Source organism: Lathamus discolor, chromosome 3 (genome assembly GCF_037157495.1).
Source record: "Lathamus discolor isolate bLatDis1 chromosome 3, bLatDis1.hap1, whole genome shotgun sequence".
Classification (NCBI taxonomy): domain Eukaryota; kingdom Metazoa; phylum Chordata; class Aves; order Psittaciformes; family Psittacidae; genus Lathamus; species Lathamus discolor.
Window position 1 is genome coordinate 120,732,580 of NC_088886.1, and position 18,861 is coordinate 120,751,440.

General features: G+C 42.6%; 1 protein-coding gene and 1 long non-coding RNA gene across 6 annotated transcripts in view; one reads left to right on the forward strand and one right to left on the reverse strand.

Annotated features, from left to right (window-relative positions):
• LOC136010328 (uncharacterized) overlaps positions 1 to 1,502 on the reverse strand; it is a 26,146-nt gene extending 24,644 nt beyond the window's left edge. The window contains exon 1 of the long non-coding RNA XR_010610847.1: positions 945 to 1,502. This is a non-coding gene — a long non-coding RNA (uncharacterized LOC136010328). The remainder of the gene's footprint in view (positions 1 to 944) is intronic.
• INSIG2 (insulin induced gene 2) lies at positions 1,487 to 18,591 on the forward strand. Of its 5 annotated transcripts, none has more exons than XM_065671344.1 (6): positions 1,487 to 1,687; positions 5,761 to 6,099; positions 10,945 to 11,069; positions 13,365 to 13,531; positions 14,308 to 14,407; positions 15,637 to 18,591. In XM_065671344.1, exons 2-6 carry the CDS (start codon positions 5,856 to 5,858, stop codon positions 15,676 to 15,678), a joined length of 678 nt encoding a protein of 225 aa, XP_065527416.1. In that variant the 5' UTR covers positions 1,487 to 1,687; positions 5,761 to 5,855; the 3' UTR covers positions 15,679 to 18,591. The 5 variants fall into 5 exon arrangements, with proteins under 5 accessions (XP_065527416.1, XP_065527417.1, XP_065527418.1 ...); XM_065671345.1 differs by having other exon boundaries at positions 1,677 to 1,764; XM_065671346.1 differs by lacking the exon at positions 1,487 to 1,687 and adding an exon at positions 1,833 to 2,219.
• Positions 18,592 to 18,861: the final 270 nt, after the last annotated feature.

Below are 18,861 nucleotides of genomic sequence, written 5' to 3' on the forward strand. Positions count from 1 at the left end.
AAGAGATAGGGCACTTTGCTCTGCCTTGGGCACTTGGCTGACCAAAGGCATTTATCTGATATTAGGGAAAGCTATTTTAATTTATTTGAAAAAACTCTTCTGTGCTTCTTGACCCAAAATTTGAGTTCAAGTACAGCAAAGTACCTATCTAAACCACAGACAAGGCAAGCAGCTCAGTAAGAATAAAAAGACTTTGCTTCTGTGTGACACAAACCAGTTGAATGATTTTAAAATTTATTGCTCATCTAAACCACAATGGGTCTCTGCTGCTGTAAATCTCCTCCTTTTACATTTTTAATATGTCTATTACAGACCTATATACTCTCCTCTGAGTTTATACATGTTTGGTGACACTGTTGTTCACAACATACCAGCACAAAGAAATCACAGTTATCACTAAAGACGCCACTGTAGTGAACAGTTACACATTCCATACTATCCAATCATTATTCTGGGAACTGTAATAGGATCTGCACTGAATCACTTCAGACTTTGTAGTATGGAAAGCTCTATCAAAGTCTTTGCAATAAAATACTAAGCCTGAGGAAGTGCAGTGTGCAAATGTTTTTAATAAATTGTCTTAATTATTTCATTCAAAGGATTCATTATTCATTTTTATTATTCATTATTAATGCAAAGGAAAAAGTTCAGTAATAGAATAATAATCAAGATGTTATAATTAATATATATGGTTTATAAAGGAAAATAACAGCGCTATTCTCCTATACCCCACCATATATGCAATACATGGTATACCCTCCACACGGCCAGGCCGCTCAAAGCCCTGTCCAACCTGGCCTTTAACACCAGCAGGGATGGGCATCCACAACTTCCCTGGGCAACCTGTTCCAGTGCCTCACCACCCTCACAGCGAAGAACTTGCTTCCTTAGATCTACCCTAAATCAACCCTTTTTCACTTTAAAGCCATCCCCCCTTGTCCTACCTCTACACGCCCTTGTAAAAAGTCACTCTCCAGATTTCTTGGAGGCTCCTTTAGGCACTGGAAGCTGCTCTAAGGTCTCCCTGGAACCTTCTCCTCTGCAGGCTGAACCCCAGTTCTGCCAGCCTGTCTCCATAAGACAGTTGCTCCAGCCCTCCGATAATTTTTGTGACCCTCCTCTGGACTTGTTCCAACAGGCCCGTGTCCTTATCGTGGGGGCCTCAGAGCTTGACACAGTACTGCACGTGAGGTTTGGCTTCGATGTGGGCAATCTTCTTGCTAGACCACGCTCTTTTCATCCGTTTCTGTGATCAAAACGTCTATCAGGGATACTGGAAAACCCTACACCGTAAACCATGCCCCGGTGGAAGCACAAGCCATGTACAAAACCTATCGCCATACGCCTCTTTTCATGCCGGTACCAGCCCCTCTCCGAAGGACGCGCAGCGCTGCGCAGGCTGAACAGGCGCACAACCAAGTTACTGCCAGCCTCCCCACCCGCCCCTCGCCGCAGGGCTCCCGAGCAGCGCCCTCCGGCGCTACCCGCCCCGCCGCGCGTTCCGAGGGAGCTCACGGAGCCACGCCCGGCCGTGAGGACGCAGCCGTCGGCAGAAGCGGCCCCCGGGCCAGGCCTGCCTCGGCGCTCCGCTCCGCACCGCGCCCGCCCCGTCAGCTGCTCGGCGGGGCCTGCGCAGGCTGCGCGGGGCGGGGATTGGCGCGGGAAGGGAGAAGATGGCGGAGGCCGAGTGAGTCTAGGGGCTGCGGCGGGTTCTGCGCGAAGGGAAAGGGTGGTTCGGCGTCAGGGCCCCAGGGCGCTGTTGAGGTAAAGGGGATTGAGCCGGGCTGGCAGCGGCTTTCCCCGGCCCTGTCCTCCCTGCGGGCGGGCGGCCGAGCCCCTGGCGGTTCCGCCGCCGGAGCCCTGCCTCGGGGTGGGGATAACGCCGGGCCCCGCCGCGGCTGAGCTGCAGCGGGCCGTCCGGCTGCCGGTGCTGCAGAGGTCGCGGTAGCTGCCGCCCGTTGTACCCGTGCGCAGCAGGAGGGAACGGTGGGAGCCGTTTCCCCCCGGCAGTGGGGCCGGGCCGGGTGCCTGCGGGCTGGGCTGTGCGAGGACGGGCCCGCTCCCCCCTCGCCGGAGTTGCTTAATGGGCCTGGCCTGGAGGTGCTAGCGCTGGCTTGAAGCTATCGGCTTGATGGCCGGGCGGGTCAGACTTCTCAGACCGGGGGATCCGGAGCAGGCCGCCCGGGAGAACCGCAGTTTCTGGTACCTGGAGAAGCTCGGTATTTTGCTTTTGGCCTTTCTTCGCTGAAGACAAATGGTTTCTTGTAATTTTACCGGTTTTGCCATTTCCTGCGTGGTTGCTTGAATAAATCTTCTCTTTCTTGGCCCTCACTATGCTTTGTTGTTCCTAATGTGTCTGTATTGTGTCAGAAGTTGTGAATCGCACACAACAGAAGGCTGTTCATGAGCATGGGGAGTGCTTGCAGGACGGATCTTTTAATTAGAAAACAGTTAAGTGACTAAGTGTTTTGAAAGTGTCTAGGGTCATAATTTAGTTGTTAACGTTTTGCGCAATGCCAGACATCGTGTGATTGCCTTATGAATGGTACATAATGCTCTTGCCTGCTATGTTAAAAAGCTTGGGTTGAAGCTGTGGGCCAGCGTGCAGGGGAAGTGCAGCTGAGGCTTTGTGACAGTGCCAACCATGTAGCTTTCAATGTGGTGTTACAGTTTTGAATATGTATTCCCAAGAGATGAAGGCTCAGAAGTAGTGTTGGTTCAATATGTGAACTATTCCCATTTGAGTGGAAACCCTCAGTAAAATACAAGCTTAAAGACAGAGAGAGATGGTCTCCATTGTCTGCAGGCATGCTAACCTTCCAGTCCAGAAGAAGGAGGTGATGTCATGCCTTTAAACTGAAAGAGTCTTTACTGTAAGGATGGTGAGGCACTGGAACAGGTTGACCAGAGAAGTTGTGGCTGACACATCCTTGGCAGTGTTCAAGGCTAGGTTGAACAGATCCTTGAGCAACCTGGTCTAGTGGAAGGTGTTCCTGTCCATTGCAGGGAGGGTGTAACTGCTTGATCTCTAAGGTCCATTCCAACTCAAACCATTTTATGTCTTCTTTAGAGATGTTAATTTCTGTTTTCAGGGAAGGTGACAGTAGTAAATACCTTTGTTGTGCTTGGGCATCATGAACACTGGCAGTCTGAGGCACTGAAGAATCTACCTGAGTGTCAGTCATCTTGCTCTGTTCCCCCATTGCTCTGTTTGTGGTATGTGAGAAGGTCTCAGAGCGAATGAGTGAAGTGAATTTGGAAATTGTGATAAGACAGATAGGAACAATATGTCTAGGGTGAAAAAACAGGCCAGAAACTACTGCATCATGCCATTTTGGGACCTTGCATTACTTGTTGGCGATTATAATATTTGAAGAATTACAAGAAGCAAAGTCTTGTTAGAGAGATCAAGAGATGCTGTAAAATGGGGAAATAATGGCTGTGTGGAAATTATTAATAGACTTCATCAGAGACAGGGATTTGGGCTGATATCACTCAGTATTGTAATTGATGACCTTCATGCACAAAACAGGATGCAGTAGTGATGTTTGCTGATGACCCAAAGCTGGGAACTGTTTGCAGGGCCAAAGAGGACTGAGATATCCTACAGGAAAAATGGAATTATGTTTGAGTGTCAGAATAAATAATACCTATGGGCTGAAATTTGGTGTGTGAGGTTTGGGGCTGCTACCAAGGAACAAGTTTTGTAATAGGGAAGAAAAGAGATTTGAATGTAGTAATGGATCACAGGATGTGAGGCACCACTTTATGACAGTGGAAACATAACTTGTCCTTGGTGCACAACACAAAAACTCATTTAAAGAGTTCACAAAAATGTGAACTTTATTGTACGAGTCAGAGAGATCCAAACCTGGGATTGTATACAACAGCTCTGGTCATGCATTTAAAAAAAAAAAGGGGGGGATGTGCAGACTTCAGCAAGTGCCAAGAGCTGTTGGGATAGTTAAGTAAGTGAAGAGTCAAGAGTTTAGCGTGATTCCACAGGTGAGATAAAGCTAAGAAGGGGTATAACAGTAGCATTAAAAAAAAACCATTATGTATGTTGTCCTGTAGATTTTGTAATTGGGACCTACAGTCTGCAATGCACCCTATTGGAAAAAAATATTGTAAATCCTGGGAATTCCTGTGATCATCTGGTGGGAAAAGCTCCCAGGGACAGGGGAGTCTCTCAGCTGCAGTAGTGATGTATTTGTGACTCTGTGCTTTCTTTCCTGGAGGCTAAATGTATTATCCAAGCTCTGCTGCCATGCCATCCGGAGGAGGAAAAAAAAAACAAACAAATCTGGAGCAGCACCTTTTTGCTTGAGGGAAGTGTGGTGTAGTGCCAGCCTTGATGCAGACATCTGTTTGGGATGAGTCAGGAAGCTGACTAAGAACCCAGATACTGTGGTTGCTCTCATTCCCCTCAAGACATGTTCATGATTACAAATAACACAGAGAATTGGCTGTGTAGAAGAGATCCTGTGTTCTGAGGATTCTGCAGGCCCTGAACTGCTAGTGGAAAGTTATGTGTAATCTGAGCTTTCTCTTTGTGTGTTTTGCTTCTTGAAACTTTTTCTGAATGATGAATGGCATCTTCTGTGCAGTTACCTGCAGTATCTTAACTAGCTTGCATGTATTTAACTTCCGTTTTGATTTTCAATCTGCAGAAGTGAATGCTGCATCCTCTGCGCTGCTGTTGCCCCTTCAGAGAGCTTCCTCGGGATCTGCTGAAGCCAGGGAGGAAGGGAGATGGGTGCGCTGTTTTGGCTCCCCTTGTGCCTGTAGGGCCATAAATAAGAGTTAACAAAAGCCTCCACCAGTTGGCAGTTTCAAATTTAAAAAAAGTCAGGGTTTTTTTTCTTAAGTTCCAGGTGGCTAAGCTGTCGCTCAGAACCGTTGTTATGTACATGAGTATGGCACTGAATCTGTGTATAACAAGACTCAATGGACAGGTTTTCTTAGAAAGGAGTGATTGTGATGTAAACTCTGCCATTCCTGTGGTGCCAGCAGAGTTACTCATGTAGGATGCTACCTAGTGCACGGGCAGAGGGAGCTCCTTTTCCTTTCACTCTCAGGTTCTTTTTGCCTGATTACAATTAGGGTTTGTGATAACATGAGGCAGTTTTCACCAAAAATGTTTTACTCTGGTAAACATTTTTCTGTATTGGGATAGCTTCCCTGGCATGCTGAGTTGTTTACTCTTATCTGGGGTTATGAAAATGGGTGTGCTGTGGGTTTGCTGAAATTCTGTCTTCATCCTAAAAAATATTTCTCGGATTTCACTTACCAGTTGAGAAATACTTCATGGCGTCTCTTCAGGGAGAGATCTGTGAACCTCTGTGGCTGACTTGAAACTAAAGGCTGTGTTTACTTCCTTCTGAATTATATAATTTCCAGTTGTCCCTTAAAGAAGGGGAGAAAAACTATTGTTACTGCAAAGCTAACATTTCCTCCATCTGATACTGGTCTCATTTCTTCACCTCTTCTCTGCGGTTTCACATTCCTAACCTTCCCATCCCCCATGTTTCCTCCTCATCTGCCTCTCTCATACACAAAGCTATTTGTAAAACCTGTTTTCTTTGTAAGGCAGTTAAGCAGCTATGATTGGTTCTGCTCTCAAAATGACTAATTGCCTCCTGAGAAATTTCAGGAAAATATAATAGTAATTTTTTTAACCAAATCTCCAGTTCATTCAAGAGAAATACATTTAATGTTTCTTATATCTGCATTTTCACCTTTTTTTTAATTATTTTTCAGGGTTTGGGTGTCTCCTAACTGACGAGTCAAAACACTGCTTGCAAGTGAACCCTCCTCAGTCAGCCTGTTGGATGTCTCTGAGAACATAAGAAGTCATGGCAGAAAATGGTGCAATGCCAACCTTGCCAAAAAAGTGTGGCCCATACATTTCATCTGTAACCAGTCGTGGCATGAATTTGGTAATTCGTGGTATAGTGCTGTTTTTTATTGGCGTATTTCTTGCATTAGTATTAAACTTGCTTCAGATCCAGAGAAACGTTACTCTCTTCCCTCCTGATGTGATCACAAGCATCTTCTCCTCAGCTTGGTGGGTACCACCTTGCTGTGGCACAGCGTCAGGTAAGTTCAGTTGTCTATGTATACCTGGCATGGAGAGGAAAGGGTGGAAAGCTCATTATATAGTTAGAAAAAGCTGTATGAAAGGTGTGGAAGATAAAAATTTCTCTTCCAGCATTGCTGCCTTTTTCAAGCTATTACTGTCATAGAATCATAGAATAGTTAGGGTTGGAAAGGACCTTAAGATCATCTAGTTCCAGCCTGCCTGCTATGGACAGAGATACCTCACACTAAACCATGTCACCCAAGGCTTTGTTCAACCTGGCCTTGAACACCACCAGGGATGGAACATTCACAACTTCCTTGGGCAACCCATTCCAGTGCCTCACCACCCTTACAGTAAAGAACTTCTTCCTTATATCCAGTATAAACTTTCCCTGTTTAAGTTTAATCTGTTACCCCTTGTTTTATCACTACCGTCCCTAATGAAGAGTTCTTCAGCATCCTTATAGGCGCCCTTCATACTGGAAGGCTGCTATGAGATCTCCACACAGCCTTCTTCAGGCTGAACACTCCCAACTTTCTCAGCCTGTCTACAGGAGGTGATCATCCTTGTGGCCCTCCTCTGGCCTTGTTCCAACAGTTCCATGTCCTTTTTATGTTGAGAACACCAGAACTGTACGCAATACTCTAAGTGAGGTCTCATAAGAGTAGCGTAGATGGGCAGGATCACCTCCTTTGACCTGCTGGTCACGCTATCCTTCTGATCTCCCCATGTATACACAAGTGTGCATGCATGTGTCCAGAAATTGTTCTGCCGACTTGTTTTACTGTAGTATTATTAACAGAGCATAACCTTTGTTATTTCTGCTGGGCTAGAGTACAAGTTTAGCAGACTTTAGAAGGTGGTGCCATTTGTAATTCTGAGACTGGATTACAGAAGTGTGCTCTACATGCAGCCCTTTAAAATACCGTGGATGTCTCAGTTTGTGCAGCATACTACCCTTTTTTGAGTACAGCAAACAACTATGAGCAGTGTTCCCTTTTGTGGCTCAGCTTTCCTTTTGTTGCTCATTCCAGTTCGAGGTGTAGCTTTAGCTCAGTAAAGCTGGAATACCTGACTGTGTCTCAGGGAGTTGAGGCCAGGTGTGCAGTTTTTGGTTGTAGGGGCACATTGTAGAACAGAGCACCTCAGTTACATTCATGTACCAAGTCAGATGATGTGAACATGCTCCATTTTTCCCATGACCATGTGGGGAATTGAGGCTTTTGTGTGTTTAGCAAGTTTAAGTGAGATGTCTGCAGTAGGCAGTAAGAAATACCTCTTCTTTCATTTTCAAGTATCAAGTATTCCGTGTTATAAGCCTGAGGGAATTTGGATTTCTACTTAGTCCTGAAGATCATTGATCCCATGGGAGCAGTTTATCGCTTTACTAAGGGAATATTCTTAGCAGGCAGTACCAGAGGACTCTGCTTTAACAAATGTTTACAGTGAAGGTGGTATCTTTCTAGAGGTCAGTGTCAGTAAGATTGAGCAGCTCAGGTTTCTGGTCAGTATGGTCAATAAACTAGCTTTGAGTGGCATCACTGTTTTGCTAATGGTAATACTTAAGCCTATTTTTTTTCCTAGTCATCTGACTACTTTCCTTGTGATACTTTGTTGAAACACTACACCCCAGATGTCATGAGGAGCTTAACTTGAAAAGAAACCCTCCAAATATCTCTCTGAATATGTCAGTTTTGTTCTGTGGAAATGCATTTGGCATGTTATGGTGGGAGTTACATACCTGCTTTATCTGCTAGTTGTCTTCGTCCTGTTTTGGTTGTCTTGCTGAGATTGTTGGTTAGGTTTTGGTCTGCACCCTGCATTTGCTGCATTTTTCTTTTATACTTTAAACTGATTGCCTTGACAAACATGTCTGGTAAATGGTTGATCTTTTATGTGCGGAGTAATGGGTTGAAATGACAGAATCCTAAGTTGCAGGAGCAACACATAAGGTTTACAAAGTGCACTGTATTGTTTGCACCGTCGCCTATTTGCAGCAGACTGCACCTTATTCTCCCTTGGGTTGTCTGAGAACACTGTCTGCAGCTGTGGTATCAGGTAGTCCTGACAGCCAGATCTTGCCATCATCTCAGAAGAAACTTGTGGGCCTTTCTGGTTCTGATGGATTGGTGGTTTTGTTAGAAGGAGTAGATATGGCTTATAGTTAGTCACCTGCTTAGGCATTTGCACTACTTGATTTTAAGCCACCTGATTTAAAGATATTACTGCGTTAACTGGCTTTTCCCAGCAGGAATGATCCCATTGAGGTGTTCAAGTTCGTTCTTTTTCATTATCAGTCTTCTCTGTTTTCTGATCTTCTCTGCTAGCATACATACAGGGAACCTCTTTTTCTTGCCATTTTCTTACCGTTCACACCTGCACAGCCTTCCTGAAATTGACATGAACATATAGTTAATTATTATGAACAGAATAAAGGTATTTTTCATATTTATAATCAGTGGTGATCAAGGCTACTTTTAGAGAAGTCCTTTCATCTGTCACTGTTATTAGTCATCAATTTGGCGCAATGCCTTTGCCAAGAAAGTTGCTCAGGGAGTTTTTTTCCTCCAGCTTTACTGGTGATTTATTTCTCAAATCCTGGAGATTAGTTTCCTCTCTAGCAGAATAAAGAGCATTTGCAATAACAAATTTCCAAAAGGATGCCAGGCTGAGGGCACTGGATTCCATGTCAGTAACTCAGTCTTTGCCCCACTCCTGCAGCACCAGTTTTAAGTGCCAGTGTTATTTCTTAGTGATGCTGGTAACGGTCTTTTTAGCTGCAGTTGCAGTAGAGAACACATTTATGAAGAAATGATCAAAGAGCATAGCAATTCCCTGGGGTTGAAAGTCCTATTTGCTTTCTGTATTCTGTATCCTGGATTGTGTTGATAACTTCCTTCTCCAAGTGATTTAGGAGCCAAGGAGGAGATGTGTTATGTTGGACCTTGTTCTCACCAACAGGGAGAGGCAGGTAAGGAATGTTAATTCTGTGTGAAGCTCAAGAACTGCCTTGGCTGCAGTGACCGTGACATTGTAGAGTTCAAGATCCTTAGGTCAGCGAGGAGGGCACACAGCAAGCTCACTACTCTGGGCTCAGGAAGGCAGACTTTGGCATCAGGGATGTGCTTGGTAGAGTACAATGGGATAAAGTCCTGGAGAGAAGAGAAGCACAAGGAAGCTGGTTAATATTCAAGGATCACCTCCTCCAAGCTCAGGAGCAATGCATCCTGGCAAAAAGGAAGTCAAGCAAGAATACCAGGAGGCCTGTGTGGATGAACAAGGAGCTCCTGGATAAACTCCAGCACAAAAGGAAGCCTGCAGAGGAAGGCAGCAAGGACAGGTCACCTGTGAGGAGCACAGAGAAATTGATTAGCCAGGGATCAAGTTAGGAAGGCTAATGCTCTGATAAAGTTTAATCTGGCTAGGGATGTCAAGGGCAGCAAGAAAAGCTTCTCTAGGTACACTGGAAATAAAAAGAAGACTAGGGAAAATGTGGTCCCTCTGTGGAATGAAACGGGAGCCTTGTTTACCTGGGATATGGAGAGGCTGAGGTACTCCATAAACTTTTTGCTTCAGTCTTCATCGGCAAGTACTGCAGCCACACTGCCAGAGTTGCTGAAGGCAAAGTCAGGGACTGAGAGAGTGAGGAGCCACCTACTGTAGGAGAATTGCAGGTTTGAGACCATGTAAGGACCCTGAAAGTATACAATTCTATGGGACCCGATGAAATGCATCCATGGGTCCTGAGTGAACTGGTGGATGAAGTGACTAAGCCACTATCAATATCAGAGAAGTTGTGGCAGTCTAGTGAAGTTCCCACTGACTGGAAAAGGAGAAACATGACAGGATTATGTTGGGGGTGGTTAAGGGAAGAGCAGCTGATATCATCCATCATCATGGACTTGCGCAAAATGTTTGGCATTGTCCCACACGACATCCTTGTCTCTAAGCTGCTCTTGTGGGGCCCCACCTTCAGTACTGTGTTCAGTTCTGGGGCCCCCAACATGAGGAGGACATGACCCTTTTGGAGCAAGTCCAGAGGAGGGCTACAAAGATGATCAGAGGGCAGGAGTACCTCTCCTATGGAGACAGGCTGAGAGAGCTGGGTTTGTTCAGCTGGGTTTGTTCAGCCTGTAGAGGAGAAGGTTCCAGGGAGACCTTAGAGCATCTTCCAGTACCTAAAGGGGCCTGCAAGAAATCTGGAGAGTGACTTTTTACAACAGCTTGTAGAGGTAGGACAAGGGGGAATGGCTTTAAAGTGAAAGAGGGTGAATTTAGGGTAGATCTAAGGAAGCAAGTTCTTCACTGTGAGGGTGGTGAGGCACTGGAACAGGTTGCCCAGAGAACCTGTGGCTGCCCCATCCCTGGCAGTGTTCAAGGCCAGGTTGGATAGGTCTTTGAGCAGCCTGGTCTAGTGGAAGGTGTCTTTGCCCCATGGCAGGGGGTTGGAACTGGATGAGCTTTAATGTTGCTTCCAACCATAACCACTATGTTTGTTATGTGTTACTTTTCGAAAGTGCCAGCCTGCAACCTGTTACTGCTGTTTTTGAACTACAGTGTGAGACAGCATATTTTAGTAGGTTGCAGAGTTCTTTCATCCTCTGCCCCTAGTTCAAATTCTCTCTGTTTTGCTCCTTTTTGCCAGGTCACTGCTGCAGTGGTTAAACATGCTGCTGAAGTTTTACAGGTCTTTTTCAAATAGTTGTTTGAATTTCCTTCTTTTACAATGTATGTTTTGTACTGTGTATCCTTAAAAGATCTGTTTTGGTAGTGACAAGATTTGTCAGAGTCTAAAAGATTATTTTAGTTAAATATTGCTAGTGCTTTAACTTCTATGCCTTTTTTCTTTCCTGTCTCCACAGCTGTGATTGGGTTATTGTATCCATGCATGGACAGACATCTGGGAGAGCCACACAAATTTAAGAGAGAATGGTCCAGTGTAATGCGATGTGTAGCAGTCTTTGTGGGAATAAATCATGCCAGTGCTGTATCCTGTGTTCTAGTGAAATCTGTGTTAACAAATGGGTTTCCACTAAAACAAAGCTCACATAGTCAGTCATGGTGAATTTTGTTAAAGGTATAATGTTCAGCATTTTTGCAAGGGAAATGCAGAATATATGTTAGTGTTAAACTGTCATGGCAGTGTTGTAGGTGTTTTTTTTTTTCATTCTGAAAAATCTTTTCATTAGAAATGTCTCAATATTTGGCTTTTTTTTTACTTACAACCTTTATTTATTATGGCAGGGGGGTTGGAACCAGGTGATCTTTAAGGTCCTTTCCAACCCAAACCATTCTGTGATTCTATGAAATATTTATGTGGCAGGTATTATGGAAAAGTACTTTAAGAGATTCCAACGGTTGATGTCCTTTTAACACCGAAGTAAGAGGTCAAAGCCCAGTATCGAGGTCATCAGTGAAGCATATGCACTTTGAAAGCATGAGGAAAACTCAGGATCAGGTAGTACTCAGGACTACACAAAGCAGCTAGGCTTTGTTACCCCATTCTGTAAATATTGCTTTGATGCTGGGAGAGTAGTTACCATTCCTGTGGTCATTCAGGAAGAGCAATTAGAAATCAGTCAGTGTGTTGCAGCACATTATGCTTCTCCTACTTGTGTAGATGTTCAGATACTTCTTGCAAAAATGTGCTCAAAACTGGCGGCATCCCTTCCCTCTGAAGCAGCTAGGGCATGTTGTGTGATGGGGTGCTTTTCATGTGGGCTGGCACACCTTACATGTGTGAACCTTAGTGGTTTTGTGTAGTCATTCGTACTGACTCCTCTGTCAGGTAATACCAGGATCTATCTGTGAAAATTGGGTTCTTGTAAACTAATTAGAAGGAAAGTTGATCATCTCTGGAACAATAATCTCCTTCAGTGTCAGCTCCAACACAGTTTGCAAAAATCATGCTAAGAAGTTCTTACTGCATACTACTGAATTTCCTCTTTTTCAAGAAAAGAGGGCAAGTGAAAGATGTGAGAGCTGGCTGAATTCTTACAGAGGTGACTTGGCCCTCAAGATGGATTTTGTTGTTTGGTTTTGCTCCCACCAGCCATCCTGTCCGGTTTGGTTGGATGAGCTGAAGCTGCCAAGGTTCAGAGTCATACCCACTGTCCCTCACTAAGCTTGCTCTCCTTTCCAAAGGTACATTAATCTGGTCCTGTGGTGTCCCTGACCTGGACTGTATATGTTGTGTGAGCACATGCAGTTTCACCGCTTTTAAGAAATAAACAAGAATTAACACCATCTTGCTGTATGGGTCAGATTATTCACAGCAAATCTTCTTGGAGGCTTCTAACAGCTGTTACACTTATTCCAGGACGTCATTTGTATACAGTCTGTATTTCCTACTTGACAGCTCTCCAGACTGCTTTCTTTTCATATTACCAGTTCTGCACATAGCCATATTTGGTGTAGTTTTGTTTGAATTTTTTTTCTGATGCTATTGATTTTTATCCTGCAATTATTATTTCAGTTAGTTGAACTTTTCTCATTTCTTCTTGGTCTCTCTCCAGGTCTTTGTGAGAAAATAGGCCAGTGTTTTTATGTTGTCATCCCATAACTTTGGTTTCAGGCTTACAAAACTTGACAGCATCCTTTTTAATAATCTGTTATTGACAGGAGAAGAGAGGATGAGTTAGTATTTCAAAAATACTTTGAAGAATGTGAAACACCACAGAGATACCTTGTGTGACTTCACGCTTTTATCACAGGATGACAAAACTGATTTTCAGTGTTGTTTTACGTGAATTTTGTTTTACATTTTGTTTTATAGAAAACATCAGTGTTTAATGTTTAGCTGAATGTAAACTACCATGTAAATTAAACAAAACTGCAATTAAGTTGGAGTAACAAATACCTTTTTTCAGTAAATCCCTGTCATTTGGAGGAGTCTAATGCTAGATTTAAGATTTCATGCTTAGAGTAATAAAGGACCAGGTAAGGATGAGATGTCCTTACTCTGAACAGTAACATGTGCATTGTATGTCTGTATAAAACATCTGCTTTGTCTGGTAGGTGAGTAGTCTCTTCTCTCTAGTACAGGGCTGAGACGCTAAAATGTGAAGAATCGTCACAAGTTTTTGGTTTCCTGATATATTGGCAACACTTACAAGGTTTATTTCCGTATACTTCATAGCTGTATGGTAGCCGATAGAGCTAATGCTGTATTTTTTAAATGGCATGTTTTTTCTGTTGAGCCAAAATATGATAAGCAGAATACACAAAACTGCTTTACAGTTGTATATGATATTTCTAAGCTTATCCTTAACGATCAAAACAGAAAGTGGATTTTGCCAACAATATCCAGTTGTCTCTCACACTAGCAGCCCTGTCAATTGGACTCTGGTGGACATTTGATAGATCACGAAGTGGCTTTGGTCTTGGAGTAGGAATTGCTTTCCTGGCCACATTGGTGTCCCAGTTTCTGGTCTACAATGGAGTTTATCAGTAAGTATTTGCTCCTTTAAGGTTAAATGATTATTTCCTGAAGTTATAATGTAAAATCAGAATAACTGAAGGGGTAGAATTTGACATGATTTGCAAAGCTGACAGTACTTAATTTCACAGAATCACAGAATCACAGAATCCCAAGGGTTGGAAGGGACCTAAAAAGATCATCTAGTCCAACCCCCCTGCAAGAGCAGGGTAACCTACAGTACATCACACAGGAACTTGTCCAGGCGGGCCTTGAATATCTCCAGTGTAGGAGACTCCACAACCCCCCTGGGCAACCTGTTCCAGTGCTCTGTCACTCTTACAGTAAAGAAGTTCTTCCTGATGTTAACGTGGAACTTCCTATGTTCCAGTTTACACCCATTGCCCCTTGTCCTATCACTGGATATCACTGAAAAAAGCCTAGCTCCATCATCCTGACACCTACCCTTCACATATTTGTAAACATAAAAACATAATTTTGAGCATAGTGTAAATTGGACTGTTCATGAAAGCTTTGATGTGCTTGTAAGTAAGACACTTGGTTGGAGCTTGCTTATTTCAATAAAATTGCTACCTTACCGACAATGTAACATGCTTTTCTTAGTAGAACAAATGGCATTATAATCAATAAGAAGCCTTCTTTGTTATTTGTTGCAAGTAATTTAATGTCTGTAATACATTTTTTTTAAAGCTAAAATTTCCTAATACTTAAAACTGTGACTTTGTATCATGTGATTTGAGGATTCTGTGTATTACACAATGTTGAGCTCAGACTGTTCCTTTTCCAGATACACATCTCCAGATTTCCTCTACGTTCGTTCCTGGTTGCCCTGTATATTTTTTGCTGGTGGAATAACTATGGGCAATATCGGCAGGCAGCTGGCAATGGTAAGTTTGTAGGGGGGGATTGAGTGTCTTCTAGTAAATTTTAGTCTCCGTGTCATTCTGTGCTGGGTTGACTCTGGCTGGATGCCAGCTGCCCACGAAAACCGATGTATCGTTCCCCCTTCTTGACAGGGGGGAGAAGATATAACAAAAGGCTCATAGATAGAAATTAAAGACAGGGAGAGATCACTCATGAGTTGCTGTCACTGGCAAAACAGACTTGGCTTGGGGAAATCAGTTTAATTTGTTACCAATCAAATCAGAGTAGGATAATGAGAAGAAAAATCAAATCTTAAAAACACCTTTCCCCCAGGAGCCTGCGCCAGCACAGGCACACATGGAATCACAGCTTCCTTTGGGCATTCCCCTGTTCTGGCATGGTGTCCTCCACAGGCTGCGTTTGGATATCTGTTTTACTGTGGACCTCCATGGGCTGTAGGGGGACAGCCTGCCTCACCTTGGTCTGCACTGTGGGCTGCAGAGGAATCTCTGCTGCAGCACCTGGAGCACCTCCTCCCCTCCTTCTGCACTGACCCTGGTGTCTGCAGAGTTGTTGCTCTCACATAGCCCCGTTCCTCTCTCTGCCTGCAGTTGCTGTTGCTCGGTTTTTTCTCCTTAACTGTGTTATCTCAAGAGGTGCTACTGCAGTTCCTGATGAGCTCAGCCTTGGCCAGTGGCGGGTCCATCTTGGGGCCGGTGGCATTGCTCCATCAGACATGGAGAAAGCTTCTAGCAGCTTCTCACAGAACCCACCTCTGTAGCCACCCACTACCAAAACCTTGCCATGAAACCCAGTGCACATTCCTTCCTTCATATATACCAACCAGCTATTTGGCTTACGGATGTGGAGTAAGGTAAAAACAGTAATCATTGCTTTTGATCTAGTTAGTGAATCATTCATATTATTCAGAGCACAGCCCATGACTTTGCTCTGTACACTCTCAGTTGCATGCTACTAGGCCGTTCAGAACCAGGAGCTAAATAAGAGCTCCTCTGTTTAGAGAGAAGTGAGGCCATCCTATAATTCTGAACTGCTATTTCCGCTGCTCAGAGACAGAAATTGCAGCCAACAGTGTGTGCACAGAACTTACGGAGACCAAACTTACCTAGGTGAAATATAAGCTAAGCTATTTTATCATACATTTTGTAGAAAAATCACCCTCATAACAATCTTTTTCATTAGTTATGTAAATTAATAAAATTGATTCATTTTGTCAATTTCTGTTTTGCAGTATGAATGTAAAGTCATTGCAGAGAAGTCTCATGAGGACTGAAGAGAAACAGTGTGCACCTTTTAAGCAGGAAAAATGACAAATGACTGTTGGAGGAGCATAAGGAACAGTTGACTATGAAATTGCCAAAATGCAATTTTTTTTCCCTTGAGTGGTATACTTTACTGCAATCTGTGATTGCTGCTTCTATAGAAATCTTGATGTCTGATTTTGATTACTGTGAAGTTACAATAGTATGCAATACATTTGACAACGTTGGTTCAATTATAGGGTTCTTTTTTCTAAATCCAGACAGTTTACCATAAATTCTTGTCTGTCCGTAATGTTGCAGTGCCAAACTGAACCTTTGCACTACATTTCTGTAGCTGAAACTTCTTGCTTCACTTTACCTTGAAAGTTTTGAGGAATTTGTTATTAATAGCCCAGTAAAATACAAAATATTCAAATTCAGGAATGAAGATCATTTCTTTACATGATGATAGCCCATAATATCTTTGTGAAATTCATGGTTACAGGTGAGCTTTGATGCAGTAAGTAACTGATTTTTGCCTGTTAACACACTTTATCGTTCTTGCTCACGGGTGAGGAATCTTAATATGGATTGTATGGGTTACTGCTGTAGCATTTCATTTCTCTGTGGTATGTGTCCAGGACCACAGCATACAGAAATGGAAACTGAAACTGGAAATCATTTGCTATTTTTTCCCCTAGTACAACCAGTGTACATGTTTGTATGTGAACTTATGTGGGCCATCATCAGGTGTGGACGGGTTCTGAAACTATTGAGTAACAGAGTACAATTCAGGTCATTCTTTTACAGTCCCTTAAGGTGACTTGTGTTGAGCCCTTATAAAAAAAAAAAAAAAAAAAAAAACAAAACAAAAAACAACTTAGGGAGTTTTTATTGCAAAACTTAATTCTGCTGAACTAAAGCAGCCACTACTATATGGTGTCATAAAACCTTCCATTAGCAATGTTACTGTTGATAGTTCTTGTCTGCTATCTGCTCTGTTTGCAGGGATCAGCTTGAAGGAGGCAAAGCTGTATTTTAGGTACTTGTATAGTCTTTTTTGCTGTGACTGTGGTCCAGGCAGCCATGAATGCGTTTATTCTCATAGCAGTAAAGGTATTTCTGAGGTAGAGAAATACTGTTACCCCATTTTTACAGGTGCCCGTGTACAGAAAGTCTGATAGGACACAGCTGAAATCGGCTGCGTGCTAATCTCTTCCCTTATTAAGAAGAAGGATTTTAGTGTGTGACCCAGCTTTGGGGGCATACATGGAATTTCCTCTTGGCTTTGCAGCATCCTTTTAAGACTATGAGATAAAGGAACTTGTGCAAGAAGGCAGAAAATAGACTTGAAGAGGACACTGCTAACCTGTGCCAGCAGTGAATTTGGAATGGGCTATACCTGCTTTGTTTTCCCCTTTCTGTATCTGTGTTGATGATGTTTAATATATTAATTTTCATTTTTTTGTCTTGAAGTACTGTTTTTTAATCTTCCATGAAAGTTTTGTAAGACATTACAGTCACCTATGGAGGCTGGAGTTGGTCCAAAGAACAAATAGATGGTGTTTTAATAGACAAGTTTTTGTTAATAAATGTGTGTATGCATTGTACATGAAAGCTTGAAATAGGAAACTTTTTCAGCCTTATATGCTCATCTCTAAATCTGAAAAATGTGCAGTACAGTGCTTCCAAAAGCATTGTTATGAAAGAGGTGGTCACAGAAGGAGGATTTCTCAAATGGGGAAGCGTAAAATTAATAAATAAGTAAATGATGCATAAAGAACTTGGTTCTGCAGCTCCCCAAAGTTTCATCAGCTTGTCACAGTTCCATGACAGTTCAACTCCTGAAGCCCACTTTTGTGGGAAATTTTTCAGGAAAGCACTTACAGATGCACTTTGCTTTAAGCAGAGGTAGAACAAGTTTAAGTAGATCCCTGACAAGAGATTTTCTTTGAATCAAACTCTACTCCAAAAAGAAGCATTTTATTAATAAAAACAAAAAACTGTTAGGGCGTGAACTAAGGGTAAGTTTCTTTAGGCAGGCTCTGGCATTGCACTGAAGAAGCTGTTGGGTCCCTTTCCATACAGTATTTTGCCACATCTGTCTTTACTTAAACAAATGGCTTCAGCTTGGTGGGCTGCATGATGCTTCTTGAATTATCACAGCATGAACAGCATAAAAATTCAGATGTTTCTATCCTAACTATAGGGAATAATATGTTACCTCGGTAGCCAGTGTGCTGACTTGGTAAACAATTAGTTTCATCACAACCAATAAGTGTATGCAAGTGGAGTTGGTTAGGTTTTATTATTCACTTGCTGGTAGAACTGCTTTTACCTGCCAGTCTAAATATTTACACAGAAGAAGCCTTGTGTATGTTAAAATGTGCAGTATGTGAGAGATGGTTATTGTGGATCTGTGGCACCCACTTTACAACACTTTGTACTCAGATTCATTGAAACTTGATTAGGCTGTGCTGTCTACTGACTTCTTTTAAATTTCATTTTAGAAATTTTGAGCATGTTGTGCAAAGGTAACAATCATCCACAATAAATTTGGGTTGAGTCCTTTATTAGATTCATTTTACTATTTTTACTCTTATTTGACTGAAGTCAATACAGGATTCACTTCTGGGATGTCATTTTTCAAACCGTGTTGTAGTTTTATGGCTGATTTGTTCAAACCTTGAAAAATGTTCATGATGGAAATGCTGGGCACTGCCTTAACTGCGGTGGGCTGAACAAGCTGCTGCTGTATAGCATGTAATTATAACATTGAGCTGTTGAAAAATGTTGTTCAATAGAGGATGAATAAGGTATATTTTAGATACAACTTTATAAGCACTATAACCTCTTCACTAATTAAGCATTGTAAGGTCTATGCTGTTTAAACTGGCAAATTGCTGTTAAAAGCAAAATATGCATTAAATACAGTTACAACCTTGTTTACTAGGCTGCTTCTTTCTTCAGGAAGTAATACTGCTTTTTAAAATACACTGAGTTGCCTTCTGTCAGCAATCTCATAATAATTTTGGCCATTGAGCTAGCATATTGGTTGCACCAGGCACCTGTTTAGGAATACTGAAAAAGAAGCAGGCGAGATCAAATCAGAGGTGATTCTGTCATAATTAGCATACTGAGCAGTCTTTAAAAATTTGCCCTTTTGAATCTGCAATGAGAATATTTGAACTGGAGGAGAATATGCAAGATAACTT

Coding starts and splice junctions, on each gene's coding strand:
- INSIG2 (XM_065671344.1), top strand. CDS start 5,856: ATGGCAGAAAATGGTGCAATGCCAACCTTGCCAAAAAAGTGTGGCCCA. Junction 6,100..10,944: donor TTGCTGTGGCACAGCGTCAG/GTAAGTTCAGTT, acceptor CTGTCTCCACAG/CTGTGATTGGGTTATTGTAT. Junction 14,408..15,636: donor TCGGCAGGCAGCTGGCAATG/GTAAGTTTGTAG, acceptor TCTGTTTTGCAG/TATGAATGTAAAGTCATTGC.